Source organism: Manacus candei, unplaced genomic scaffold (genome assembly GCF_025592945.1).
Source record: "Manacus candei isolate 608988 ecotype Guabito, Panama unplaced genomic scaffold, ASM2559294v1 h1tg000095l, whole genome shotgun sequence".
In the NCBI taxonomy this organism is placed as follows: domain Eukaryota; kingdom Metazoa; phylum Chordata; class Aves; order Passeriformes; family Pipridae; genus Manacus; species Manacus candei.
Genome location: NW_026138143.1, coordinates 4,347,113 through 4,367,603, shown reverse-complemented (window position 1 = coordinate 4,367,603; position 20,491 = coordinate 4,347,113). Strand labels below are relative to the sequence as shown.

General features: G+C 39.7%; 1 protein-coding gene across 1 annotated transcript in view; it reads right to left on the bottom strand.

The window, feature by feature from the left end:
- MATCAP2 (microtubule associated tyrosine carboxypeptidase 2) overlaps positions 1-19,564 on the bottom strand; it is a 29,760-nt gene extending 10,196 nt beyond the window's left edge. Inside the window, exons 1-4 of the mRNA XM_051768554.1 lie at positions 19,240-19,564; positions 11,061-11,743; positions 2,358-2,501; positions 74-206 (exon numbers count right to left, since the gene is read on the bottom strand). Coding sequence (XP_051624514.1) covers positions 74-206; positions 2,358-2,501; positions 11,061-11,743; positions 19,240-19,264 — 985 coding nt within the window. The 5' untranslated portion in view covers positions 19,265-19,564. The remainder of the gene's footprint in view (positions 1-73; positions 207-2,357; positions 2,502-11,060; positions 11,744-19,239) is intronic.
- Between the last annotated feature and the right edge of the window lie 927 nt (positions 19,565-20,491).

Here is a 20,491-nt window from a genome sequence, read left to right as displayed (position 1 = left end):
CCATCATTGTGAAATAATTAAGAGTGCATGCAAGTACTCCCCTTTGCCTGAAGAGCTGACGTCACATTCATACCAATTTCGTGTCTCAGCATCCCTTCCAGCCAGTGCTCTCGTGCAGTGGAGATATTGATAGTGAGAGTGGGGCGGCCATTCACCACTGTCATTGAGGCTCGGGATAGCAGGTCCTCCGTGAGATGGACCACAATCTGAAGAGGAGAGAGTTCAGGTAGCAAAGAGCTCTCTTCTCACTCTTGTTCTTGCTTTTTCTTTTGGTCCTTCCGTTATTTCATTTCTCTTTGGTCCCTTGCCCTTCACAACTCTTCCTTGCTGCCAGCAATCACCTGTGAGAGACCCTTCTGACTCCACTGAGTTTATCCTACTCACCTGTGCTGCTGACAAAACCTCAGGCTTCAGTGGGATTCAGAAAGAGGGTTAAGATAGACAGACAGGAGACTGCAAAATTTAATACAGTAACAGTGACTAGATTCAAGGGTCAGGGAGCAACTAAATGCAGAGTAAATTAGACAAAATTCCATTTTTTGAACTGTGTCTAATTATCTTAGAATTACTGAGAACTGAAAAATACTAGGTAAATACACATAAATTGTTTTGGTATCTGTATATCTAACTGTATGAAACCTTTTCAGTTGCACTTCTAAAGCCATATGAATGGGAGGAGGAAGCACTGTGTACTTTGTTTCCTGTTACATGATGAGGACTTGAAATATTATGAAAATGCTGGTATTGTTTCATTTTGGTTTATACAGGAATATAGTTCTTGCTTTCCTGTTTTCTCTTGGAAAACTGGTCATCAAGACAAAAACTGCCAGAGAAGGAAATTAATGCATATTTATATATTTTGTTATTTGACTTCAAAAAGCCTTTTTAAACAAGTGACTGAGAGAGAGAAGGGAAACTCTCTTTGTTGAAGACTAAGCACCTTTCCCTCTTCATATAAAGCCTAAAGAAACAGTACTGCTCAGAAGAGTACAAGGGAGAGTACTTAAAAGAAAGATGACTTTTTTAGTATCAAAAAAAAAGGACCCAGGGATCAAAGGCATTAACATGACACTTCCCTGTATTCAAAACTCATCATTCAGCTTCAAGTTCAACAGCAAACAGTCAGTCGTATAAAACTTATATTTAAAAGGCAGAAAAAATAGGTAAATCCCAAAGCATTTAGATTTAAAGCACAGGTACCACTTAGCTTTATTAACATCTCTTCAGCTGGCAAGAGTATTTTCATAATATTTTAGACCATACTAAACATGCTGTATGAACTTTATTTTTGCAGAAAAAGTAAAGCATTTCATTAAGGACATGGGTTGCTGGATGAGCATGCAGGATCCTGCTTCCATGAAGTCAAACCAAGCCAAAACTGAATGTGAATGCAAAGGGAGATAAAAGCATAGCAAAGGCCAAACACATAATTTTTTTTATGCTTGCTCTAAACTGTCATTTATTAACTCTTAGAAACACAGGTAAGGTCTGGTTATGAGTGTCAGATCATAGTCTCACAAAACTGTGTGATGAGTTTAACAGTTTCTCCTAATAATATTATATTTACCAATTAAACCTAGTTTCTGGGAAACTAATTTTTGTCTCTTGATCTCCCATTCCAGACTCCTCTTGCTCGTTGCCAGTGACCTCACCCAAGTCTTGGACTGTGTCAGCTGGTGATTTCATTTGGAATAGTTCTCTTTTTAAACATTCAGTTTCATTTGACTTTTCCAAGCAATTCAATGTAACTCCATCAAACCGGTCTTTTTAAATCCTGAATATAGGAAATAAGTTTTTTGCAAAGGGCTCTAAAAAATTAGATGTTTAAATCCAGGAAAAAACAGCACTCAAACCAACTCAACAAGCCAACCTCTTTCAGACATTTTTATTCACTTATGTCACTTTCATTTGTGTTACTTCTTATAAATCAGTCTCTTGGGCTGGTGCTTATTTTTCTTGGCCTTTTCTTAACTCTTTCCTTTGGTGTAAATAAATTGATACAAGAGAACGGATGGCAGAACTGATGAATAAATGGAAATGTGCTAGTCTCCAAGTAGCTGAAAAAAGGAGGGAAGGAAGGGTGTCGTTCTTGGGTACTCCCAAAAGAGGTGAATTTAAGAACAAGCATATATGAATCAGGAAACAGGCCCAGAGAGATGGCTGAAGCATTCACAAGGAATTTGCATCGTTTCAATTGTTCAAACGTTAGAGTGGGTATAGCCATGAGAAAAATATGATGTAAGGAATATTCTTGTAATTATGGAGGAAAGGCCTCCCAGATGGTCTCTGGGGTCTATCCATGTGTAACATCTAAGGTCTACATAAATGTTTCTTTCCTGACCCAGTGTATGACTTACCTCACCAAGACAGCCTTCTTTCACCATGTATTTCCTGACACGATTCCAGATGCGACTTTTGGTCAGCAAGCTGCCTCCAGTGGCCTGTTCAAATTTTTCATAGCTTCCATATTTCTGCAATGTTCGTTCCATAATGTTGATGGACTATAAAATACAAAAGCATAGCAAATATCAGTGCAGTAAGATCCCCATGTCAGATTGGCATGCGTATTCTTTCTCTCCCTCTCAGTCTCTCTTTTTTTTTTTTAATTTTAAAATCTTTCTTCTTTTCTTAACTCGTTGACAGTCACTATCAAGCTGTACTCATTTAATACAGGCTGACACACTCTGCAATGAAGTTATACCAGCTTCAGATGTACATCAATGCCAAAATACTAACAAAAGATTCTGATCAAATCATCTTAGACCCACACACATCATGATTATCAGTCTAGTGAAATAATACCCATTTTCTCTTTAATTTTGGGAATGTTGTACAACTGCCTTGTAAAACAGGATAGAACAGGATATTTGCAGTTTGTCAGCATGTTTCTTTTTATGGTTTTCCAAAGAATTTTACAAAGATCAACTATTACTGTCATCTTGCTTCATTTCTTGGTATTTTCTAATTTAGAAACACTGATCCATGATTAAGCAGATGTTTAACTATAATTTTAACGATAATATTTCAACCAAAAATGTCTCTTTACAATGGAATCCTCTGTACCATAGGTGTCTGTTTCAGAAAGGAGGAGAGAGAGGAATTTTATTTAGGAATTTTATTTACAGAACTTTCATTTAAAATTTTCATTTAAACCATGATACATCTTTATTGCCCCCCAAAATGAAGGAGGCATGTTTCACTAGACAAACAGAGTGGTATCAACAATTCTCTTACGTATTGCTGGTAGAAGCAGACCCTTGTAGGTGGAAAGCTCAGCATGATGCCCATAACACTATCTGAACTCTGCATGTTGAAGATGTTACTAGTGGGGTGTGAAATGCTCATCCCCAGTAATCTGCTTTCCAGTAAGTCATTTCACACCCTTAAAGGAAAATGTGGCTTGGAATAACCTCTTTCCCAGCAACAGTCTAGCTACAGAGAATAGCATTTTTTCCATAGATTTGATAACAGAAGCTCCTGATATTACCTTAAAAAACTAACACTCTTTCTAAGAAAATACCACTAACAATGAAGGTGGAAATTTTTCAGACTGAATCTGTTTTTATATTATACACTTATATCTATGCATGAAGCTGGTAAAATGCTTGTTTCCAGCTGTGTAATTCTGACATTGTCAGACTGACAATTGTCCACAAAAATTGGATTAATCTTTTATCTCTCACAGCTACTAACAATCCTACTCTAGTTTTTTTCAAGTTGAAACTAAGCAACCCTGAGTAATTGCTGTTGAAACCCATAAATGACAGCTCGACACACTCTTAAAGCCCAGTAGCTCTTTGATAAGAGAAATATCACTTACCTGAATGCCAAAGAAATACTGCACCTAATATTCAGTATTTCTTTGTCTGCCACTTATACATGCTATTAAATTTGAAGGACCATCTGGTCAGATCTGAGTTTTTTTTTCAAGAATGAAGAAAGGGCATAATTTGCTACCTTAGCACAGATTAAGCTAACTCTCTCTGTTTTTTTAAAGAAGGCTTTATTTTTGGAGGGTTAAGCAATATGGAAGCAAAGAATCTACCTACTGTGTCTCAATGCTGCGATCTCTGTCCCCACCTGAGTCTCCACAATAAGGCTTTATTTATATGGGAGCAGAGGGCATATGCTGGAGAGCGCTTATAGCAAAAAGGAAAGTGAGGGATAAACAGAAACCTGCTACTGGTTATTTAAAGTCTATACACCAGTTCTTCAGGGACAGCCCAGCAGCACCGCAATAAGTTACTCACAGAACTTGGCCAAAAAGTCAGTGTGTGTGGCCTCACAAGAATGACTCTGGTAGAAACAGGTTCACCATAAAGCCACCCAGTCTTGTTACATGAACCATGTTTCCTTTCACCGCCTCCTGCACGGCCAAAACTCCCTCGCCACCATGCTAACTCCAGCCATAGGTCAAGCTTGACAGAGACTTGCACTGGACCCACTGGGGCCCTGGTGACACTTGACTGGTTCCCAGGATCGGGCCCATCTGGGCAGCTGTGCCCCTGCACCTGATTCAGGAGTAAGAAGCGGATGTTGTGAAGAAAGACACGGACAAAGAACACATTATCTTCTTTTCCCAGTTTTCATTATACGATCAGGCATCAGGATAACTGAAGAGAGATACTGTAAAAATAGGAATGCCCTGCCACCACTGAGCCAGTGCAAATGGTTTGGCTTTGCCTCTCCCCGTTACAATACCACAACGAGCACGCACAGTAGCTGTGCTGCGTGGTGTCCCCTGAACCCTCCCTTTCTGAGATAGGTCTTTCTATCTTCAAATGTATGGTTGTACAGAACAGCAATTCCTCTCAAAAGTTTTAAATAATGTGACTTAAAACACAGTAGATCGGAAAGGTTTGGCTTTCAATTCTCTGAAAGTTATTTACTGCAGGAACTGAGGGATGGGTGTTATTTTCAAAAGCCATCAGGATTTGTTCCTTTCCTTTTTTAAGACTCTTTAAGGCATCTTTCAGAAAGTACCTAGCACTCTGGCTACACCTCTCTACCAGCAAATCAAACAAGACCAGGATATTGGCTCGAGTGCTGGAAAGGGTCCATCCATGAGCTGAATTGTTGGTAGGTCCCAAGGAACAGTGCTATCTTAGGTGACCCAGCATTCCTCTCTCAGGTAACACTTGGCCATATCCAAAGGATCATGTGGTTGTTGGGTTCTCCAAAGTAAGTGGCAACAAGGCCACTACATTTTTATGCCTATTGTGCCTCTCAGCAAACCAAACATCTCATCCAGCTCAGTTTCATATCAAACAATGATAAAAAGCTTTTCTGACATTGTGACAGTAAAGCCTTTGGATGGAGAAGAACAGGCAAGTGAGATTCATAGGCTGAAAGCCAATAAAGGTAGCCAAAGATAAAAAGTAAGCTCAAAGAATTGCAAAGATATTTTACAGAATTTTGGAAAAAAGTAGGACAAATCTAGAGTGCTGATCACAGTTGAGTAGGGGTGGATGAGAACAGGTTTGATGAAGCAGAGGAGTGCCAAAACCATTTGAGAGCAAGGAGGCAGTTTCTTCTCAGTGTGAAAGTTCATAACAACAGGGGTGTTTGAGAAGGGCTCGTAAACTTTATTAGCAATTCCGTTCTGATGCTTTGATTTATAAATACATTAATACTATGAGATGCAGTATTATATAGGTGGTGTTATCCCAGAGGACTCTCCTACATTTCTCAGAGTGCAGGTATTTTCTAAAACCACCTCACCATAACAAACAGTGAGAAAATAAGCATCAGACACCAAACACACATTAAACTTTCTGCTTGGCTGTCTGTAAAAGCAAACTCCCTGGAGCTGAGACATCCATGCTAAGGCAGGTAGAACAAGTTTGGGAGCCAGGAGGTCCAAGTTGTAGATAAATCCTACTGAAGAAGCATAGAGACTCTCTGGCCTCTTCTACCTCAACCTGATGCAGTTTGCAGCTCCAAGGGAAAGGGTGGGATACTGAAGAGTGCTTCCTCTACCTTATGTGCCATGCTGAGTAACCCATATCCTGGCATTCCAGCCATGTCCAAAGAGATGTTACAAGTTTGAACTCATGCATGCTGAGAAAGTCATTAAGCTTAAGCCTCCTTATTGCTGGACACATAACAAAAAATTACTAAGAAGGATGCTCACCCCTAATACCTTCTCTCTTGACTCTGTTTCAAGTGAAACAGAAGTAGTCTTCATTTGGCGTTCTGCACCTGTCTCCAAGGTGAGATGACTCAGTCAGGTGTTGCAAGAACTCGCTGGGAAAGGGGAAAATCCAGACCAGCATGCCAGGTCCTGTCTATTCCAGCATCCAACTGTGAGCTTATTTTCCAGCCTTTGGACCAGCAGAATACTGGTATTCCCATAGTCCATAAGGCAAAATTGTAAACTCCTCATGAACAGGTAAAAAATGGAAGAAAGCAAGAAGTATGTGGCTGTACCACATTACTGGTTAGGAACAATAATTCCTATTCTTTTTTTCTTAGTTAGCTAAAGGTCTGCTTCAACCTCCCTTATCACTACCAAAGAGTAGCAAAAGAAGCAGCAGTCTCAGGGCAAGCCCCCTTGCACAACAAACTCTACTGATGCTCAAGAAAGCAATGACACAGAAGCACTAAGAAAAGCGAGACAAGGCTGTTTAACTGCCCGGTTTAGGTTATGGTGATGTTGGCTTTTTAAAACAAATTATTTACAGCCAAGTAGATCTCTGAATCCCAAGTCAGCCATGTGCAGAATGCAGCTTAGTTACTTGAGAGGTACTGTAGAAGGATGTACTGATAAGACATGCTCATGAGGCATTTGAGGGGACCAAGTCAGAAAAGGGGCTCAGTCCCCTACATTCAAATCAGCTCATCCTACATTCAGAAGCAGCTCTGCTACAAAAGTCTCTGCTGAGATCTAGAAGACAGACAAGGCTTGCAGACACCATTGCTTTCCTCCCTGAATTGCTTATTTGTTGGGGAAAAAAGCTTCCCAGGTGCATGATTGTGTAACACTAAGAGGTACCAAATTGAACTTGTTAGTTTTAATCAACAGCCATGAAATGGTGGCTGTTTGGGTCAAGAGAAAGGTGGGGAGGGAGGTAAGTGCAGGTTTTTGATGCTAGTCCACCCAGGCTGTAGTATTTTGAGTTTTATTCAGTGTTTACAGTGGCTTTTCTTTTGCATGCTTGTTCTTAGTGGGATAAAGAGCATGTTTAAGTAATTTAGAGCTGTTAGAAATGTTTTTAATGGAAAACTTTTTAAATACTTTGTAAGGAATTAAAAATTAATACTTGCTTGGTTTTTGTATGAGAATGTGTTCTGCAATAAACCTATGCTCCTTTTGTAGTATCACCAGAAGTGATCTATGGTCTCTTCCAGAGGAAGTGAGATGTTTGTCTTGAATCCTGGGAACTTGTGCTACTTGGATGGCCTGATATAATTTGTGTTATATATTAACATGCCTTATCTATAAATCTTAGTTAAGGAGGGAATTTGTTACTACTAAAGAATGAAGTATTTCACAATTAGGTGCTCTTTACAGACAGTGTCATGTTTTTTAATCTTCAACATGCCTAAGCTGTGACATCACTTGGACATAGCAAAGGATTACTCAGTGTTGAATGTCATGTTGTTCAGCCTTCCAGCTCCACCTAACCTTATTTTTCAACTTCTGATAAATTTGCTAATTGTAGGCTACTAGTATTATTGCCTTAAAAGGTGTGTCATACAAACACTTGCAATGTGGTATAACTGGTTTATTTACTAAGTCAAAACTGCTATGTTTTTATGAGTACAAGGGAAGAGGATGTACATCTCATTCATGGGAGATTGCTCATTCAACAAAATAGTGGGGGGTTTTTTGTTTGTTTGTATTTCTTAAAAATTGTGTATATAAAAGTAGATTTCTCGCCTCCTTGTAAATTCAAAGAAACAGGTTACTTAAAGTTGCAACTTGCTGATTTTGTTTCAGCAAAGTTAAGTCATCTGCTCTGCAACACTGGGAACAATTACTTCTAAGTAAGTATTGCCACCTCTAGCATCTGAGCAAAAATAACAAACACCTAAAGTGTTAAGAAACTTAAGGACAAATACTTTGAGCGAGAAACTTTTATTAGCGCTTCAAGCACACAGTTGCTGCAGTGACCTTGAAGCACAGCCATAAGAGAATTAAATTCTGTAATATCAGCTATGTCAATCAATGTGAAAAGCTGCAAATCTGCAGGCTATTTTTTTATTCTCAAGTTTGCTTCCCTAAAGGCACATATTGTGTGACTCATGAAGAACCTTATTATGAAGAAAACAACATAAAGTAGAAAGAGAGAAATAAAGAAACAAAACAAAATATGAGAAGAAAGACATTAAAACTAGTATTTTTCAAATGTAATAATAACTCAAAAATGTTTTCTCTGTGCCTGTGAAAAGTCAATCGATAAAACTGTTGGGCTGTGCTCGAGGTTAAAATCTTTAAGTAGAGGCACAGGAACAAAGTAAGTGCTCATAAGCCTCTGTGTTCCTCATTCCAGCATTGCTGTGTTAATGGTTTGCAAAACCACAGTGTTCTTTGCCTTTAAAAAACCCAAATAAATGGGGCAGAGAGTGATTTGTCTTCCAGACATATTGCATTAATGCTATATTAACCAATTTCATAGATATGCACAAAAGCAGAAAGGGCAATAAGAAAACACAATCTATTTTAGTGTCCTGGCAGGATATGCACAGCTGGGGGTAAAAATATTTTTGAAATTATTAAAAATCTTCTAAAATTCCCAAATGTCAGGTTTTGAGCTTGTTTCACTGAAGTATCCTAAAAGGCCCCAATAAAAATGGTGAGTTCTCTCAGTAAAAACCTGGGTTTACAGCCTTTTATTCATAAAAGAGCAAGCATGTGTAAGTTGCAGTGAGTACCTTTTGTAAAATAAAATGGGAATAATTCTGTTCGCAGATAGCAAAGCTATCTAAAATAAGTACAACAATAAATAAAAGCCAAAACTCTTAAAAAAAAAAAACACCAAAAATAAAAACCTGAATTTATCCTCGTTGCAGCAAAAAGGATGACTATACACAGTTTTGTTTTTAATTCAGATCCAATTCTTGATACTGTGAGTACTTTTTCACAACTGAAGTCATCTTTCCTGAACTGAACTTCCTCTAAGATACCTACGTTTTTCTTCTGACAAGAAAAATCTGCGTGGAAAAAAAATAGCAATGAGGAAAAGCAAGTGCTCCTACACTACTTGCTGATTAAAATTTTGATTAATGCTGCTTTTTCTGGATAGTGAATTTGCATGAAATTAAATTTAAATTTGCGTGGAGATGAAAATTTCTAAAGTTAATTGTAGATAAAAAAGAGAGAGTGACACCTGCTGGGCTTGGAGCTGTGTTAAAGCTGTTGGTTTAGTAATTTTTAAGGGCAAGATATTTTTGTTCAGTATTTTTAGGAGCTGAACTTTGAATAAATGCTTTTCTAGTGACCTTAAACTAAATCTTGTGAAGCATCATACTTCACTGAATATTAAATCCTTCACTGCTTTTTATAAAGTTGTTACAAAGACTTTATTTTCCCAGGCTTTTTATGGACAGGGAAAAAGGCAGAGTTAGAAATCAGAATAATATTGAGGAATTATTCATTATTAAAATATTCATTATTTAGGTGTAGGGGTTTTTTATTAAAAGAAGGGTAAACAAATGACAAGCTTGATCTAGAAAATGAACATTCATAAAATAACTTCTAAGGCTCTGCTAGACCATACTGAAAGGGATAATTTGTATTAAATTCATTTTGGCAAATTAGTTATTGTTGATTTGTTGTAATCTGTGATTAGTGTTGCTAATATTGCTATAAAAATCAATGGAAAACTTGTTAAAAAGCTCTAGTCAAGGAGCAGTTTTATTTGGTGTCAGTATGATTTAGTTGGTTGTTTAGAAGTGTGGAAGATGGATTGTAAGAACAGAACAGCTGTTCTCAGAAAGAAAATAAATTTTTAATGAAACCCAAGAAACTGAGTTTTTAAAATAGACAGATATTTTCAATGTGGAAAAGCAGACCAAGACCATCAATACAAAGATTTAATGGGTATAGAACACTTTTGTGCATTCTTGGATTCAGAAAAAAACAAAGTCACTCTGTTCACAAGTCAAGTATCAGTTCTTAGATTCTATGGTACTTTAATTCATGTATCCTTTTCACCAGGAATTTTGGGAGTTTTTAAGTGAAATATTCATATCACAAAGAAGTGAAGCTCATGGAATGGCAGGATGTCTTCCCAAGTTAAGTATCACTTGAAACATAAGATTCTCTATTCAGAAAAGCTTGTCAGACTTAAATAAGATCCTTCTAAACCATTTAAAAATAGAAAAAGTGGGAAGAGTACTGCTTCTGCTATTTTATAGATAAGCACCAGTTTTTGTCATTTAGGTCAAAGTTGAAAGCAAGGCTTTTGTTGTTGTTTGGGAATTTTTGTGACTCAGGTAGGAAGCCAAGGCAGTTGGGAATGTCTGTAGCTATCTTACCAGTGTGGCTGCATATCGTGGAGAGAAAAAAAAAAAAGGAGGGGTTTGTCTTTTTAAATTTTACCTCTCTCTGGAATGGAATCTGCTGCTTGACTGAGTCTAATGTATATGCATATTCTTTCAAAGTTGATTAAAGCAAGGAACATCAACATACGCTTATCCAATAATGATGACCTCAAATAATTCCTATCCCCTCCCAATCCCTGTGTCACCAAGAGGATTGGCAGGGTTTCCATGCTGCTTTATTCCTCTGCCTATTCAGGCACCGTATTTTTCCTGTACTAGACTCTGCTTCATTGCCTACAAAACTGTCTTGCTTTAAAGTCTGTTTCATGTAAACCCAATTATAAGGAACTGCGTCTTTATCCTGTAAAATCCTGTAACTTCTAGGAAGGCTTTAATTTTTTAATAAAAAATATTTTATTTCAGTTTTACTATTGCATTCTCATCTTTGATGCATTTTTCAAACAGTAGGGGAGGATGATAAGGAGAAATGACATCCTACAAACAAAGCCAAGTACCATCTAGCTGTAGGAAGAAATAATCAGTGGAACAGGAGGGAAAAAAAGTAACTATACCTGCTTAAGAAATCTGTCAGATGCATGGCTGTGCTTAGCTAACACATTTGGCAGAGCAGGGTTTTCATATTCAAATTGAGGATTGTATGTGAAATCTGAGTTGAAGAATTTAATTTTCTCTTTCTCCACATTGGAGGGCTTGATTGCAGTTAGTAAACAGAGTTTTTGGCCAGACACATCGCCTTCTTTTCCCTTGCTTTTTGAGGACTGGGACTGCTTTGGCTTTGTCAGATTAAAATGCCTCTTAGTTCTACTTCTGGGTCGAGGTGGCAGTCCCGTGCTGCTCCCTGCAACTGAAATACTGCTTGTAAACTTCACACTGGTAGCCACTGGGCTAGTGACGATGATGGAGGGCTGCCTGTTTGTGCAGTACCACCCACTGCTGAGCAAGGGGAGCGGGGCTTTGACTTTGCGGTGCTCGTTGCTTCGCAAGGTGGTAGAACACTTGGAGGTTTTCCTGTGTTTCTTGTGGTGAGCAGATGACTGCTTTTGAGTGTGGTGTTTTTTCTCCTCCTTGCTCTGCAGAAGGACATTGTAGCTACTGGTTCCTGTCGTGAAAATGTCCTTAAGGATCCCAGAAGGTGGATGCTGGAGGCTGTTTTCATTATTAATGTTCAGCTTATCTACTTCCAGACTCAGGATTGATTTCCTAGAAAGCTCTGTCTTAGGCCAGTGAAGTTTTTCTGCATTTGGGGGGAGGGGGAGGAGGGGAAGAAAAAAAAAGAAAAAGATGAGGACAAATTTGATTTTTCGCACAGTAATACAAAGCTTAAGGACTCAAAACTGCAACATAAATGAAACACAATCTTGACTTCTAGACATAGGGGAGAATTGAGTGTGCATATTACTTTTGAACAATTAGACTGGGACTTGCAAGCATGAAATACTTGTTCAGCTGGATCTTACATCTCCATGCACAACTACACTATAGCTTAGAACTAAGTTGTTTAACACAAGACTGTGGGATTTCATGAATGTTTACTATTACATTAACAAATGTTTAGAGAAAAATCCGATTGGTCTTTATCGTGCAAGGAAGCCTTTCTGTATGGATAAAGAAAAAAAATAAGAAACTGTATAGGAGTATGTGAGCAATATTTACGGTGAAGTCCCACAGGGATCTGTGCTGTGATATAAGCAGTCTGGTGTGATCTCATCTGCAAAATGTGATTCACAGAATTTACTCTCAGCAAAGGATGAGAACTTCGGAATGGGCCAGACACTGTGAACAATTTACACCACCATACTGATGCCTTAAGCCCCTAATGGTTTTTTATTTTTCTAATATTGGTAAGCCTTATAAGTTTTATAAAGAGATTTTAAAAGCAGCAACCCTCCCTCCTTTGTCCCTTGTCCCTTTCCCTTTCCCTCTAACACCCTTGTTTACACATTCCTTAACCCTCTTACCCCATTCTATGCTCCCTATATCAATCCTACTCCCGAATACAGCAGAAATGTTTAGTCTTTTGTCAAGGCAAGGCCTAGATTGTTGGCAGAACAGCATATCAGGGCCTAAACCACAGAACACAGTCAAAAACTGGGTAACTATGTACCCTTTGTGCTCTGAGGGAGATGAAGATGGGATGAACAGGGGGTCCCGAAATGCACCCCAGACCCATTCTCAGGGGGTGGACCCGGGGTGGACCAGAGTAAAGGCCACAGGGTGGCCACATCTGGGATTGGATGGAGGGTATTATAAAAATGTAACCTCTCGGGCACAGGGGTGCAAGTCTTGTAACATCTTTAGCCTTGGCAAAATAAACCCTTTCTTATCTCACCCCTAATTAACTGCTCCGGGAGATTTTTCAGCACCAAAATCCCACGGCAACAATACGAATAGTAATGTAAGCTTAAAAGATGTCACTTTCACGTGTTCAGTCTTAACCCAGACAGTAAGCTGTATTTACAGAGGAGAGAGAAGAGAGATCAGCTAGTTATGCTCCTCAAAAGCCTTAAGACAACACTGGTAATTTCATCTATTCAAAGCTGTTCTACAGTAACAGCTGGCTTTACAGTGTTTCTTCTCAAGTGTTTTCTTAAACTAACTAAATGCAAGAAGCAAATGAGGTTCTTTTAATGAATGAACCCTCCTTTCTTGCTCTGGCCCCTGGCACAGCCTTCAGGGGGAGACAGGTCCCTGGTGCAGAGCAGCAGCATGGAAGAATCAGCGAGGATTAAAACTGCATTTAACATTTCTGCAGGCTTGTTAGAGAGAAGTGACACTGCTTCGCTGGTTCCAATCGTTCCCTTCTCTTGACAACCAGTTCATCCTAGGACATCAGGTGAGGCAAAAGTAAGGGTCCAAATAAACAGTGCCACAGAAAAATGCTTCCTACTTCTGCACATAAAATGAGAGGATTCACAGAAGAGGAGATGTGGCTGGAGCTTGATTAAAGCCCGCAAAAGGGATTTGAGCTTCATCCGACAGTTATACATAGCTGAGCCGTAATTACTTTACATACAGTAATTATATTCTGAATGGAACATTAGCAAGAAATCATTAAATGCCTCCAAGGGGAAAAAAATTGATGGTAGTTTAATTTCAGCTTTATTTTCACAGTAAAATGAAGTTTTGGTCCCAACATAAGCACCATGACAACGTAATTCATGCTGCTGGACCTCTGTCAGTTCCATGTCAGCCTGTGTTCCTCAGTTCTCCTGAAGATGCTGTCTGAAAAAGCAAGAAGACAGAGGTCCTATTCACATGAACGTACAATTGGCAATCTGTGGCCTGGGTATTTCCTCCACTGGAAAGACAGAGATAGAGGCATTAGATTATTCTCTTTCACAGAAGCATGTGTATCTTATGCAAATTCAGTTTTGTTTCGTGGTAAGTTTGAGAATTCCCTTTCTATGCTTGGCACAGGAATGTGCTCCTTGGCATTCCTGTTCAGATTCTGTCAGATCGTTCTCATCACATATGTGACAACCTGCCTACATGGTTTATCTTGCTTTACCATGAGCTGTCATGGTGAGAAACCACAGTTCCCTATCACAAGGAAAACAACATCAAGCTAACTACATAAAATAAGATGCATTTTTTGGACAACAGAATGGGATGACCGCTCTCATACTTCTTGGCAAGTATTTGAGATTAACTTCAGACCGTAGCAACTATTACAGTATGAGAATCCTTATTTTTAAGAAGGGTAAATGAAAACCAAGGTTTCCAGAATGTCTGAATCCATATTAAACTTCTGAGCATGTGACTTTCCTTGCACAGACAAAATTGAAGTTGGAAATTACACAGTTACTTCTTAAAATACAGACAAGGGAATAATGTAACACTAATGGCATTAACACTTCACCTTCTCTACTAACCAATTCATAAAAGCCACAAGGAGCACAAAATACTTAAATTGCTCCTACATAGGGAATAATTTTAACTAATAACACACATGTAGCTGAGAAGTGATAAATAGAAAAGAAAAAACCAGAAACTGAATTCAAAGAAACAACTCAAAATGACCTTAAATCATATCACCCTCCCTCCTCTCCCTCAAGCTCTTGTGTCAATCTAATATCAAAAACTCATGACAGCAAGCTTTCAGAGCTAAGTAGTACACTTGGCCAGTAATAAATGCATTTATATGCAGACAATTGCTCAACATCATAAGCCAGAATTCTCCTGAAAGTGTCACAAATGGTGATTGAGTGCTGAACACGCACTGGCAGTCTTCACACGCACATGGCTGATATCAAAAATAGTCGTCCCCAATTCTGTAGTTACTTTATATGCACAATCTCGTAGCAAAGTGATTTTTCAGCTGCCAAACTAAGTGTGGCTGTCCTTAATTTCTCTCCAACTAAAGAAGGATAATGTTCATGCCTATTTGTTCTGGAAACCTAGAATCAACAGGTAATCCAGCAGATTTGAAATATTGTAATAGATAACACAGCAGTTTTCACAGAAGCCATTTAACTCCTTTTCTAAAATTCTGCATAGGTCCTCTGAACATCATTATTTTACCAAATAACATAGAAAATAATACTTGAGAGTATGTCAACATCATGTCTCAAAGCACTAAACTAAAGTTCTTTCTTCAGTATGTTTGTTTAAACAGATGTTTTAAACTCGCTTCCTTACATCTGTAAATCAGACAGCATCAACCAAACTAAGAATACACTGTCTTCTAGGAAGCGTGACTTACAAAGCTATATCCAAGAGTTTCCAAGGATTAGCAATGCCTGATGATTGAAATGGAGGTCTAACATTCTGAATATAAAACCAAGTAATTGCACAGCCTGCCTTCTGAAAACGGGTTTCAGTGTTCCAAAAATTACTGAGATAACCACACTATTATAAAATAGCCAGTCAGAGAATGGATTATCAACCCGGATTAATTGCATAGACTGCTTAGCAGTGATTTCCAGCTTTTAAATTCTGGATACCAAAGGACAGATGTCTACAGATTACTTCTAAAAGGCAAATTGAAAATTACCATACTATGGCATAACTCTATCCTGCATATCATGCTACAGATCGTATAGGTTCTATCTTTTGTATCTCATACACGTGTTACCTGTGTTCTGAAAACACAAATCTGAATTTCCTGACTTTACATATTTGAGTTTTTGCAGTAGAAGACTGTCAAAAGAACATAAGCCCAGGCCTCCAGTTACTTTTGAGAACCTCTATAAAAACATGACATTTACATACAAAGGTTTTCTTCATTGTTCTTGCTTCCAAACACTCAAAAGTGACAAAGCCCCAAGTCCTTCAACAAATAAAAAAACCCTAATGACAAAACTAACAACGCCTCTTCCCAAAATATTTTCCATCATATTTACTTCCATTTATTTATATGTTGTTCCTCTTTGCAACAAAACAGTAATAAAAACATAGGTCCTAGAGACATGGCTGAAACAGTATGTGAAACAATCTGCCAGATTTAGAGTGCAAGGTGATGTACACATAAGCAAGGAGGGGGAAGAAGAGCTGCCTGTCCCCATTTTGGCATAATCAGGGTACCAAAGGACAGAAACCCCTTCTGTTAATGGCAACTTTGTCCATTGTGGGCCAGAGTAGAGCTCTACCCCTCTTTAGAGTCACAGTGTTTGGCTTCTGCTACCCCATATGGTGGGCTAACAGGGCAGCCAGCCACCCAATGGCAACTCCTCCTGTGTTTCTAAAGAATCTCACAAGAGAGCAGGTTGTGCCCTAGCCACAAGCCCATCATTGTCAAGGTATCTGTTGGAATTGCCAGTACAGGACTTATTCCATCCTGCAGACAAATGTATCATGTGTCACAGAACAATTCAAAATATCACAGAATTGACTTTGCAAAAATTGCCCCTGCCTGTGTAACTTCCATTCATATACACGTAGCTATTCCAGTGTCACAGCAGTACTGGAAAGGGGATGGAATCCAAGACTGCTAACAGAGGATATGTGGGAACCACAAATCTCATTATAATTCTGCACTAATGAAACACTTTCCATGTGGAAGTTGCATCCCAGTCACTAGTCTTAAACCTTGCATCATTGCAAACATCTTGTCAGCAGTTATTTGTCAGGAAAAATATGTTCGATTTTACGTTATATTCAGGAGCTAGATCATATTATTGGTCTCCATCCTTTAGAAATTGATAAATTTAGCTAATCTTGTATTAGGCTAATAATATGTGTGATAAAATCCCACTAGATTTTAGATTTAGAAATTTCTAGACTTTGGACAGTGTTGTATAAATATCTTCCTCTAGGCTACAGGGCAGCTACTATCTAAGCAGCTTCTTAAATATCTGTTCCATAGGTGGAATGAGGTTAATGACAAGTATTTGTGGCCACAGATCTCTCTCTGTCCAGCTGGCCTTGCTCTAAAATAATAGACAGCTCCTGTAGTTTTCAAGTAGCTGTCACTCAGGTTATAAATGCACAAAGGACAAATCCTTTCCAAAGTGCAAGTATGATTCTTAAGGTGCTTAGCAAAGATGTTCATGGAGCAGTTCCTCTTGTCCTAGGAAGGTAATGGTCTGAGCCACTACTTTAGGTTTTCAGTTCACCATTACCACGCTAGAATATGGCTGAATTTCTTTTTGCTCAGAATCAGAAATAATTTCCAAGAGCTTGACTTGAATTTTAAAATTTATAGAAATGCAAACAATGTACATGATTTGTCTACAAGTAGTAAATACTTAAGTTTGAAACAGAGATCAGAAGAAAATACACAGATGTGACAAGATTCCTTCTTTGACACATCATGTAAAGGTACAATTACATTAGAAAGAAATATTTGTCTTCAATATTCAGACCATTTGAATAGATTAACAACTCCCTGTAGTTTGTGAACTGTATAGGTTATGAACTCTAGCCTGTATGAGTGCAGAGGGCTGTAGAAAAAATATTCTGCAAAAACAGGAAACATAAAATGTTGTATGTGAATCTGTAATGTTCCACTACCTCTCAATGCCGCAGGCTTGTTTGTGGCATAACAGAACCTGACCAGAATCCTATATTCTATTTCCTCACCCTATAAACACCTTTAAGGTTTACAAACACTCCAGTTTTGAGCAGAAGCTGTCAGGCAACTTGAACTAGACAGACTATAATATAATTCTGTCTAAAATGAAAATGGTTTAACGGTAGAACTAGGCAATAAGTGCCTGTAAACAGACTGGCACTGAGTTATCTTCTATTTTCACAAGCATCTTAGTTATTAACTAGAGCCTGTATGATGTTGGGAACTTTGACATTTAACCTAAGACTTTTTTTCCCCCCAAAAAAAATCTACCTATTTACTTTACTTCTGTAAATGTGTTATCTGTCATTCAACTTTTAATTCTGAGCGTCAAAACCAAGGGCAAGTTTCAGCCATCATACAACTTGTATGTCTGATTCATTAACCGCCACATTTACAGGACTGATTGGCATGATTTTGAACTCTGCAATTTGGATTTTCTTCTTCGAAATTACGATGATATATAAGATGTACCCTTTCAACCTTAAAAAAAAAAGTATGAACTGACTTGCCAGCAGTTTCTTGCATGCACATTTCTACACTGAAATACGGCATTATGTAACTGACTCCAAATTTGTGTTCTTCAAATTAAATTACATGAGCACAGTAATAATAAGTAAAAGTGAAGACTTGGCCCTAATGAAATCAATTAACAAACTCCCATTGATTTAATAGACTCAGGATATAATCACAAACCACTGATTTATACGCAGACTTGCACAGAATGAAGCTCCCATCCGAGCAGATCTCTGATTTGTTCTACTGCAGCACAGGTGTGGTCAGGAATATCTGATGGAGGGATATGGACCCAAAATAACTATCTTGCAAGAAATCTCTTCCTTTAAGATTGCAGCTGCTGTTGCACATCTCTAGATTTGCTCTGATCTATCCCATGAACTTTATTTCTATTCCCAGTACCAGAAGCAAGATACTAGTCATATCCATGCACAGATGGAACAGCAGATAAATTATGCAGAGCAAGAGTAGCTGTAAGAGATCTTAATTATGATTGTAACAGTACTGAATGAGGGGACACTAAGACACTTCTACCTCTTCTAGATAGATTTCTCCATGACAAAGAAACACTAGCTCGAACAGCTGAAGTAATGACACATGAAATTACATCAAATTCAAGCAAGGAAAACATCCAAGTGAAAAATTTGTTTTGCGGCAGCAACTGTATTATAGGTTTTCCTGCATTCCACATGTACGCAGCATGGAACATAACAGTTTTGTGTAGCATCAAATACTTTTCCATATTATCGTTATATAGTCATAATACAGGTTTTTATACACACGTACCATAGGAATTTGTTAACTTCTCTGAAAACATAGCACAGAGCAGAGCCAAAGAGTGAAAGACACCGGCTATCATTAGTAATAGTTTTATTGGCATTCTTCCTTGCATCTTCTGTCCCTCGCTCCAGCGGAGCGGGTGTTACATCCACACTCCCCAGCGTCCCGGGGAAGGGTCAGGGCCCGCAGGACTCGCTCGTACTCACAGAGGGGGCTTCTGCAGCGCCGTCTCTCCTGGAGACAGGCAGGTGTGGAGCTCCTTCCCCAGGGACCAAGGCACGCACGGAGACCCCGCGGTGCCCGGCCGGGTGATGCTTTCCCGGGAGGGACGGAGGGAGGGCTGGCAGCCCGCCGGATGCCCTCGGGCGCTGTTTGGAACGAGACCCCTCTCACCCGCTCCCGGGCGCGGCCGGGGCGGTACTCACCGGTGACACAGATGGACTCCAGCATGATGCTCCGCCGGGCAGTGCCGCCGCTCTGCCCTGCCGGCTTCCCCCTGCGCGGCGGGCTCCCGTCTCGTGGGCGGGGAGCCCTGAGGGGAAGCGGGCGGGGAGGCAGCGAGCGGCGCCGGGCACGGCGCGGGACGAGCCCGCCTCGGCGCCTCCCCGGATCCAGGAGAGCGCGGCTGGCCCCGGGCCGGCAGCCGGGAGCCGCGCCGCCGGCGCCCCCGCCCGCCCCTGCACACTACATGTCCCGGCGTGCCCCGCGCGGCCTGAACGCTAGCAGGGGCGGGGCGCGGGCTCGCTGCACCCTGGGATCTGTAGTGCAGCAATATCCCACCCCGCCTACCGCTACTCCGGGATATTGCCGACACAGCCCGCTTTATCCCACCGGCACGGCTGGGTGCCAGGCGCCAGCAGCATGGACTCCTGCATCGTCCTTTGCAGGAGTCTAGCGAGCATAAGTTACGCTGACTCCAGCGTTGCAGTCCTCTGATAATCAGTTACCAACAACCACCATCGCTGCAATTGTTGATAGCTGGTGTGATTGGCAATTATCTGCTAGGCCTGAGGCAGGCAGAGGAAGGACTGCATGAGACAAGGGTGCTCAGCAGGATATGTGCCATCTCGAGAGATGTGTCTTATGCTCGGTGATGTCTCATGCTAAAGAGAATGGAGGAATCACATCAGGGCAACAGTTTAGGGCAGTAACTGATGGTTATGATACATTGATAAGTAATAAATAGAATTTAAAGCTGAAGACAGACTTTATATTGCACCCTCCTGTTGCTTTACTTGTTGTGCAATCTGTTGCTTTGCTTGTGAAACCTTTCAGTCTTTGAAATACAATCTGCGTGTTTTAAAATTGAGCATCAAATAGGAACAAGTTATTCTATCTTAGCAATCACAGTTGTGTAACTCATTAATGTAGGCACAGTGTAGGAAGATTCTGTACTCTTCATGCAGACTTAAGGACATTACTGAAGTCAGATTACACAACAATACATTTTACTGTGTTAATGGTCAACAGTTATTGGAGAAAGCAATTTAATTGAAAGTGACTTAACCGCACAATAGTGCTCAACATATATTATGTGAGTGTAGTGATCTGCCAGGCTGATCACTGAGAGCTGGGAAGCTGTGCACTGCTTTAGCTGAATATCTTAAATGTCTGCCACCTTCTATCCCATCAATAAATCCATATTGATGCACTGTACACGGAGATTCCCTCCGTAGC